The following is a 10,448-nucleotide window of genomic DNA, read 5'->3' as shown; positions in this document are numbered from 1 at the left end:
CTCAATGACCATTATAGTCTATCAGGGCCTACTATTCACTCATGTATCAGAATACGGTCTATGTGGGCATAGATTAAAACCCAATTTCCTCTCATAAACTGCTATTGTGTAATTAAAAGTAATCTTTGTTCCGAAACTAAATATATCTTGATTTTATCTTGTTCTATATTTCCTCTTATATTTTTATGAAAATAAATATTTGTATTTAAACTTTTTGTATTTTTATGTAAATATTTCTATTTAAACTTTTTGTATTTTATGTAAATATTTCTATTTAAACTTTTTGTATTTTTATGTAAATATTTCTATTTAAACTTTTTGTATTTTTATGTAAATAAATATTTCTATTTAAACATTTTGTATTTTTATGTAAATAAATATTTCTATTCAAACGTTTTGTATTTTTATGTAAATATTTCTATTTAAACTTTTTGTATTTTATGTAAATATTTCTATTTAAACTTTTTGTATTTTTATGTAAATAAATATTTCTATTTAAACTTTTTGTATTTTTATGTAAATAAATATTTCTATTCAAACGTTTTGTATTTTTATGTAAATATTTCTATTTAAACTTTTTGTATTTTATGTAAATATTTCTATTTAAACTTTTTGTATTTTTATGTAAATATTTCTATTTAAACTTTTTGTATTTTTATGTAAATATTTCTATTTAAACTTTTTGTATTTTTATGTAAATAAATATTTCTATTTAAACTTTTTGTATTTTTATGTAAATAAATATTTCTATTCAAACGTTTTGTATTTTTATGTAAATAAATATTTCTATTTAAACTTTTTGTATTTTTATGTAAATAAATATTTCTATTCAAACCTTTTGTATTTTTATGTAAATAAATATTTCTATTTAAACTTTTTGTATTTGTATGTAAATATTTCTATTTAAACTTTTTGTATTTTTATGTAAATAAATATTTCTATTCAAACGTTTTGTATTTTTATGTAAATAAATATTTCTATTCAAACGTTTTGTATTTTTATGTAAATAAATATTTCTATTCAAACGTTTTGTATTTTTATGTAAATAAATATTTCTATTTAAACTTTTTGTATTTTTATGTAAATAAATATTTCTATTCAAACGTTTTCTATTTTTATGTAAATAAATATTTCTATTTAAACTTTTTGTATTTTTATGTAAATATTTCTATTTAAACTTTTTGTATTTTTATGTAAATAAATATTTCTATTCAAACGTTTTGTATTTTTATGTAAATAAATATTTCTATTTAAACTTTTTGTATTTTTATGTAAATAAATATTTCTATTCAAACTTTTTGTATTTTTATGTAAATAAATATTTCTATTCAAACGTTTTGTATTTTTATGTAAATAAATATTTCTATTTAAACTTTTTGTATTTTTATGTAAATAAATATTTCTATTCAAACGTTTTGTATTTTTATGTAAATAAATATTTCTATTTAAACTTTTTGTATTTTTATGTAAATATTTCTATTTAAACTTTTTGTATTTTTATGTAAATAAATATTTCTATTCAAACGTTTTGTATTTTTATGTAAATAAATATTTCTATTCAAACGTTTTGTATTTTTATGTAAATAAATATTTCTATTTAAACTTTTTGTATTTTTATGAAAATAAATATTTCTATTCAAACGTTTTGTATTTTTATGTAAATAAATATTTCTATTTAAACTTTTTGTATTTTTATGTAAATAAATATTTCTATTCAAACTTTTTGTATTTTTATGTAAATAAATATTTCTATTCAAACGTTTTGTATTTTTATGTAAATAAATATTTCTATTTAAACTTTTTGTATTTTTATGTAAATAAATATTTCTATTTAAACTTTTTGTATTTTTATGTAAATAAATATTTCTATTCAAACGTTTTGTATTTTTATGTAAATAAATATTTCTATTTAAACTTTTTGTATTTTTATGTAAATAAATATTTCTATTCAAACGTTTTGTATTTTTATGTAAATAAATATTTCTATTCAAACGTTTTGTATTTTTATGTAAATATTTCTATTTAAACTTTTTGTATTTTTATGTAAATAAATATTTCTATTTAAACTTTTTGTATTTTTATGTAAATAAATATTTCTATTCAAACGTTTTGTATTTTTATGTAAATAAATATTTCTATTTAAACTTTTTGTATTTTTATGAAAATAAATATTTCTATTCAAACGTTTTGTATTTTTATGTAAATAAATATTTCTATTTAAACTTTTTGTATTTTTATGTAAATAAATATTTCTATTCAAACTTTTTGTATTTTTATGTAAATAAATATTTCTATTCAAACGTTTTGTATTTTTATGTAAATAAATATTTCAATTTAAACTTTTTGTATTTTTATGTAAATAAATATTTCTATTTAAACTTTTTGTATTTTTATGAAAATAAATATTTCTATTCAAACGTTTTGTATTTTTATGTAAATAAATATTTCTATTTAAACTTTTTGTATTTTTATGTAAATAAATATTTCTATTCAAACTTTTTGTATTTTTATGTAAATAAATATTTCTATTCAAACGTTTTGTATTTTTATGTAAATAAATATTTCTATTCAAACGTTTTGTATTTTTATGTAAATAAATATTTCTATTCAAACGTTTTGTATTTTTATGTAAATAAATATTTCTATTTAAACTTTTTGTATTTTTATGTAAATATTTCTATTTAAACTTTTTGTATTTTTATGTAAATAAATATTTCTATTTAAACTTTTTGTATTTTTATGTAAATAAATATTTCTATTCAAACGTTTTGTATTTTTATGTAAATAAATATTTCTATTTAAACTTTTTGTATTTTTAGTAAAATAAATATTTCTATTTAAACTTTTTGTATTTTTATGTAAATAAATATTTTTATTCAAACGTTTTGCATTTTTATGTAAATATTTCTATTTAAACTTTTTGTATTTTTATGTAAATATTTCTATTTAAACTTTTTGTATTTTTATGTAAATAAATATTTCTATTTAAACTTTTTGTATTTTTATGTAAATAAATATTTCTATTCAAACGTTTTGTATTTTTATATAAATAAATATTTCTATTTGAACTTTTTGTATCTTTATGTAAATAAATATTTCTATTTAAACTTTTTATATTTTTATGTAAATAAATTTATTTAAACTTTTTGTATTTTTATGTAAATAAATTTATTTAAACTTTTTGTATTTGTATGTAAATAAATATTTCTATTCAAACGTTTTGTATTTTTATGTAAATATTTCTATTTAAACTTTTTGTATTTTTATGTAAATATTTCTATTTAAACTTTTTGTATTTTTATGTAAATAAATATTTCTATTTAAACTTTTTGTATTTTTATGAAAATAAATATTTCTATTTAAACTTTTTGTATTTTTATGTAAATAAATATTTCTATTCAAACGTTTTGTATTTTTATGTAAATAAATATTTCTATTCAAACGTTTTGTATTTTTATATAAATAAATATTTCTATTTGAACTTTTTGTATCTTTATGTAAATAAATATTTCTATTTAAACTTTTTATATTTTTATGTAAATAAATTTATTTAAACTTTTTGTATTTGTATGTAAATAAATATTTCTATTCAAACGTTTTGTATTTTTATGTAAATATTTCTATTTAAACTTTTTGTATTTTTATGTAAATATTTCTATTTAAACTTTTTGTATTTTTATGTAAATAAATATTTCTATTTAAACTTTTTGTATTTTTATGTAAATAAATATTTCTATTCAAAAGTTTTGTATTTTTATGTAAATGAATATTTCTATTTAAACATTTTGTATTTTTATGAAAATAAATATTTCTATTTAAACTTTTTGTATTTTTATGTAAATAAATATTTCTATTTAAACTTTTTGTATTTTTATGAAAATAAATATTTCTATTTGAACTTTTTGTATTTTTATGAAAATAAATATTTCTATTCAAACTTTTTGTATTTTTATGAAAATAAATATTTCTATTTGAACTTCTAACTTGGTTATCTGCTATTATTTCTCACTTCTCTATTTGCTGCTTTTCTTTAACAACTCATTTTGAACTGGAGAACCCCTTCTCAATGTTATTTTATTTAAATCAAAATTCTAGGATCTTGAGCCAAATCCAGACTTTATCTTTCTTTTTTGCATTTGTCTTATGTGTAACCTTCTATAGTCTCAACAAAAGTGGAGCATAACATAATTGGCAAAAGAAAATAAATACTTAAAGGTTGTACAAAATGACCCTTAAAATATTTGGGGAGGGAGTCATCATTCTTTAAATTAATGAAATAAGTTTTGAATCACAAATTACTTACATGGAAATGGATTTTCAGGAAGATTACCATAAGTACTTCTGGTTGTAATTCTGTTTATTGTTTTTCTTGTAATACATGGATTATCTACGCTAGGGTCAGGATCTGTCCGATCAGGTATACTGTCTGTCCAGAGTACTTGTGTCGTCTGACAACCAGTACTTGGGTCAAAGCCTGATTTGACCACTGCTGATTTTTGCCCAGGAGTAGCTTTACTAAGACCTGATTCAGTTTGTGGGATTGAAAGTGGAAAGCGATCTTTAGAATTTTCCAGAGTTGTTGAATGTTTCCTTGGTTTAGCCTTCGGTTTGATTGCACGTCCCCCAGGTTGAAAAGTATTGACCGGTGTTGATGTGTGACCAGGTCCAAACTGCTTGCCATTTGCTGTCATGGGTTGGTTTGTGGGATCGTGCGAATATTCATTTTGGTAAACCCTTTCATTTTCCTGGGTGGGTTGAGATGTTTGCAAGAAAAATGCTGACGTTTTTATTGGACCTGATTTTGTAGGAGCCGACTCGATGTACCATGCAGCCTTCCCACTAACTGACTCATTGGCATCATCAGTTTGTGTGTGGTAGCCATATTCTATGGTTTTGTTAGGATCTGGCTTGACAGTTCTTGATAAAATGGCATTAAATGCAGAAGGAAAGCCATAATCATTCATGGGGATCTGCGGAGTATTCTCAACAAGATCTGGAATACCATAATGGGGATGGGATGAAGTGCTCCCTCTACTTTCGGGCCGCCTTTGGGGAGTAGGTTTACCATGGTGCTTCTGGCCTGATAAATTAGTGTTTTCAGCATTTTTCCGCTGAACTGAAGGGTCATTGATTGAATTTCGGATGTAAGCATTATTTACGAGGGGGTTTGTCATAACTGGCGGCACATCTGGTTTGTCTTTTTCAGGAATATAACTATTACCGATAGAAAATTCATCATCATTGTTTAAAGATGTTGTGCGTGCATGGATATTTCTTACTTCTCGATCATTTTCATCTTCATCCTCATCAATAGAATTTGGTTTACTTTCTTGCTCGCTAGGTGAACCTAAAGAAAACGGGGCACCGCTTTGTTTTTGGTTTGATGATGGCATGGTAATTACAGCTTCTGGGACAATCTTAAAGTCTGAACTGGTGCCAGTGCTGCTCTCTGATGCTTTTGGTTTCTTGTTCACTATGCTGTAGGTGTAGTCGTTCTTGCTGCCACAGATTTTTCCATTTTCCTTTGGAGACAAATCGGAATTAGGCATTGTTTCTCTTCGATTAGAACCAAAATCTTTTATTTCTTGCAACAGGTTTGCATGTTGCTTCTTTTCAGCACTTTCACTTCGGAGAGATCCTTGGCTGGAACCCTCAGAAGTTAATCCATTTCCTGAAGCAAAATCAATATTATACAATTAGAGATTAAATGAAGCATAAAAAAATGTGGTTATTAATCGGTTTTAAATAAATTGAACAACACAAAGGTTTTGGGATTATCATTTTTTTTTTAATTTATTCAATATTTTTAGAATTTTTGCCTTGCCATCAGAATTCTGATAATAAGAATGGCTAAGTGTTTAGAATTCTGCAAAGGCATGATACAGAGACCCCTGCAAAGGCGTGGTACAGGAATCTCTGCAAAGATGCATTAGTTGTCTTGGTTGTTGATACAATCTGGCAATCTCTATTTCTGGTAATTGTTCAATTTGTGCATTAATTAAAATATTGGAATTTCAATTCTAGTTAAACTACCAAAACTGTTCTAGCAATTTCAATGGTCTTATTTTGTGTGCTGCTTTTTTACTAAGGAGAAAAAGTAAAGAAAATTAATGGTAACACTTCAAAGACCGGCAATGACTAAGATCTCTGATTCTTTCTTTCCTGACTTTGAGCACTTGGTGCCATGGGGAAAAAGGTGGTTGGTTAATTTTAATGCATCTAAAACCAAACTTCTCTCTTTTCATCAGCAACGCTCTGACCTCCATCTGGCTCCAATGCAAATGAATGGCTATTATCTTGGGGAAGCACCATGTTTTGACAAACTTCTGGGACTGATTTTTACTCCTGATTTGAAAACAAACACATGCATCAATCTGTTACCAAGATTACCAGAAAAATGGTTGGTAAATATCTGACTGATGATGCAAACTACTTGTATAAGAGCCGAATACATTCTAGGATGAAGTACTGTTGCCACATCTGGGCAGGAGATGCTCGACAGAGTTCAAAGCTGTTTTCAAAACCAAGTAGGTAATGCCCTTTTCTCTTCTCTGCAACCTCTTTCTCACAGAAAAGACGTTGCGAGCCTGTCTCTGCTCTATCGCTACTTTCATAGCAAGTGCTTGTCTGAGCTTCAATTTATGAATCCCTTTTGCTAGACTTCATTTGAAAACACTTATCTAACTACAACCACTGTCGACAATTCCCCAATTCTCTATCTGTGCTTAGATCTAAACATGGATTCCATGAACAAAGATTCTTTCCTAGAACTGCCCACCTCTGTTTTGCTGGCATGCTTTCCAGCTGACTACAATATTGTCATCTTAAAGTCCAATGTAAACAAGTTCTTGTTGATCAATCCCCTTAAATAATTAAATTATATCCAATTTTCACCACTAATTACTACTACATTTATCCCAGTTACCATTGTACATTCATTAATTCTTATCCCCGAGTGGCCCGTTGGCCTTGATAAGTGATGACTCACTTGTATAAAAAAAAAAAGGGAAGATTTACATTGTCATCACGCAGGTTATTATCCTCATCAACAATATTGTTGTGTAATAGTTTCAACATCCAAATAGTTCAATACAATTTAGATTGTTGTCCAGAATGTCCTCCATGTTAAAAGCAAAATAAAAATATCTGTATCATGTCCATACCCGTGATGGAACAAAAATGTCATATTCCAAAAATTACATAAATTGATCAAATAGTTTTATTTTTAACTAAGAAAATCAAATTGTATTAGTAAGCAAAAAAGGTCTGTTTTGCATCAATATCTGGAAGAAAGGGCAGATAACTCCATAATAATTCAAATTTGTGAGATCAAGCTTGTGACTATCATTCCCCATTAAATTGCTTTAAAAATGATTTTTTTTATAAAAATAAAACGACTTCACCAATTTACGTGATTTTTGGAATATGATTTTTTTTGTTCTACCATGGGTATGTACACCATAAATTTTATTTTTGTATTTTTGTTTTTTAATATAGAGGAAATTTGGACAACCATTCAATTTTTGTTAACTAAAGCTATACTGAGTGACTTAACTGGTGCTGAGGTGGAAGGAAGAGTGTAGCTTGCATGTATTTGCCATGATTTTTGGTTTGGAAAAATGCAGACAGTGCAGAGGAAAAGAGTAAAAATGTAGCAGGAGTCAAACAGTGAAGAAGAGGAAAATGCAGTGGGAATCAGACGGTGATGAAGAAAAGATAACTGAAATATCTACTATGTTTTATTTTGAAATTGACAAAATATAATAGATGACAAATTCTTACCTGTATCTTTGGATGTAGAATGTAAACTGGATCTCGGACTTTGAGATGATTTTTTGGATGATTTTTGGCTTTCTGATGAAAGCGCAGTCGATAAACTTCGTTCTCTCTGCATTTGGGAAGAAGAACCCCTTGTGAATGTTGTCTCTTGATCCCTTGAATTGTGAAGCAAATCTGGCAAGTCCTTGATCTCGGCATAAGATGCATTGCTATGACCACTGCATCTTTCTGGCACGCCGTACTTGCTTTTAGCCAAGGAACTTTTCGGACTTCGTTGTCCGTTTTGTGGCCCACTTGTGTAACTCCTCTGAAAGAATTGGGGTCCTTGCTGACGTGTATCAAACGTTACGCTGCTCGTCTTACCATTGCGCCGTGTACTAATTGGTTCTTCATAAACATCCTTTTCTGAGAAAGTCTTTACTTCGGCTCTTGACGGAGGCATTCTCGGTTGATACGATCCCTTACCAGAGCCAGATCTACTAAGACTACCATTGCTGGGAAGTTTTGTTGTCACAGATTTTAGGAATGCTGACGCAAAGGCTGCATCCTCCTTTCCAAGGATGCCCTTTCTGCTAGAGGTGCTGCTGACACTGGATGCTGGCTTATTGAGACTTTCTTTGGAGCTAACCACCGACTGATTTGCAGAACCAACATGCCTTTTTTTATTCAGAATTCCTGTGTTATACATATAACAGAGAACAACTGCAAATCCAATCAACAGTAAAATTGCCAGAATTATTCCAACAATTGCACCAGGTTTCAGCCGGGAACCACCAACGACAGGTTCACCTTCATCAGGATCCCCTAAAAATATAAAAATGTTAACTCATTCATTTCTAAATGATTTATTTGAATAAATGGAAGATTCTATATGTATATATGCTAAACGATAGGGAGGTTATTCAACTTAGGAAAATAATACTAACACACACACACACACACACACACATATATATACACACACACACGCACAAAGTAAAAATTATAGACAGAAAAGAACAGTAGAGAGTAAGATGATTAAAAGAAGCAGCACATATCCTGACTAACGATCAACTACTAAGCAGACCCAGTATAGAATTTAACACAATGTTGGAACCATTAATTATAAATAATATATCTATTAGAAGGTATATTTGGTAAAATAACAGGGAAAAAAGTGCTCAATACTTTAGTAGAATTAAATATGTTTTTATTATTTCAACCTGGAGTTTCTTTTTTGCTTAAATCATGACAAATTGTTTCAATCGACAGTATAATATTATATTGCCGATCTCTTCAGATAATTCAAGTCAAAATAAAAGATTCCTGAAAATTACAAATGAGCATCAAAAATCAAGATTTGAAGTGCTGGAGAGAGAGAGAGAGGGGGGGGGTTGGAGGGGAAAAAAGGAAAGGAAAAAAGAGGAAGAGGGTGGGAAAGAAATAGAGATTATATGTAATTAGGAATTATAGTTAAAGATTAAGGACTAGAAAGAAAGAAATTAAAGTTAAAATGAATTAAAAAGAAGAGAAAAGGTTGTTTGTTAAGAGAGGAAGAAAAAGAGAAAATATTACGGGATTAGAAAGAGAAGCTGAAAGAGAAAAATAACGAAAAGGAGTACGTCAGAAGAGTGTCAATCGAGGACAGCAGTAAAATAAGTTGCATGTGGTAATGTAGTCATACATCAGTTAGAGAATCTGTTGTGACCAAACACTGTGGTGGTGGTAGATAGCGCAATGATATGCCCAGTTTAAGAAGGTGGATAGATACATTCAACAGATTTAAGATAAGATCTTTTATATAAATGAAAGGGGTAATGATAATTTATTTATAGTTAGTAAATAATTAGGAAAAGTTGATAGGGTGAATAATTATTATATTTACTATTATTACTGATGGAATAAAACTCACTAATATAAATGGAATAAAAAATAAAATAAAAAAATAAAAACATATAAAAACATATAAAAACTTAAAAATAAATAACAGTTATATTTTAGTAAATGATAAAACTTATTATTATTATTGCTGGTGGAGTAAAATATAACTATTATTTAATTATGAATAAAAGATAAGTAACGTCTTCTTCTTCTTATTATTATTGGTGGAATAACGGATAAATAGTTATTAATTTATGTTTATTACAGATGGGATGAAGAATGTATAACTTATTATTATTATTATTAATGGAATAAAGGAAAACACTTATTTCAGAGTTATTACTAATAGATTAACTATTATTATTGCTGATAGAATAAAAAAAAATAGATTAACTATTATTATTGCTGATGGAATAAAAGAAAAATAGATAACTTGACCTTCGGGCCAAGATCAAAGTGTAGTATATGTTCTTCAGATGCTGCACTTCAATTTCTGGTTCTCTGTTAGTGGAGGAGAAATCTTTCACGACTGAGACAATTTTTATTTTTGTTCCTTTTCTCCACATTAAAAAAAAACGACCCTGGTGTCTAACTCTGTCCCGTGAGGAGGTATTGTAAATAGGAACTATTACTACATAATTATAAATAATGGAATAAGGGATAAGTAACCTGATGGTTTATCATTAATACTAAATATTACTAGTGGAGAAAAATATATGCATATTTTAGTTGTAATTATTACTATTGGAGTAAAGGAAAATAACTATTATTTTATATTATAATTAATAATGGGATAAAGGGCAAATAGG

At 26.6% G+C, this 10,448-nt stretch overlaps 1 protein-coding gene across 1 annotated transcript in view; it reads right to left on the bottom strand.

Annotated features, from left to right (window-relative positions):
- The window catches only part of LOC145265406 (uncharacterized), a 44,857-nt gene that overhangs the window by 12,998 nt on the left and 21,411 nt on the right, over positions 1–10,448 (bottom strand). The window contains exons 5-6 of the mRNA XM_080121233.1: positions 7,783–8,583; positions 4,304–5,671 (exon numbers count right to left, since the gene is read on the bottom strand). Coding sequence (XP_079977359.1) covers positions 4,304–5,671; positions 7,783–8,583 — 2,169 coding nt within the window. The remainder of the gene's footprint in view (positions 1–4,303; positions 5,672–7,782; positions 8,584–10,448) is intronic.

Source organism: Euprymna scolopes, chromosome 40 (genome assembly GCF_053919585.1).
Source record: "Euprymna scolopes isolate OS-2025 chromosome 40, ASM5391958v1, whole genome shotgun sequence".
Classification (NCBI taxonomy): Eukaryota; Metazoa; Mollusca; class Cephalopoda; order Sepiida; family Sepiolidae; genus Euprymna; species Euprymna scolopes.
This window is presented reverse-complemented; position numbering and strand designations above follow the sequence as displayed.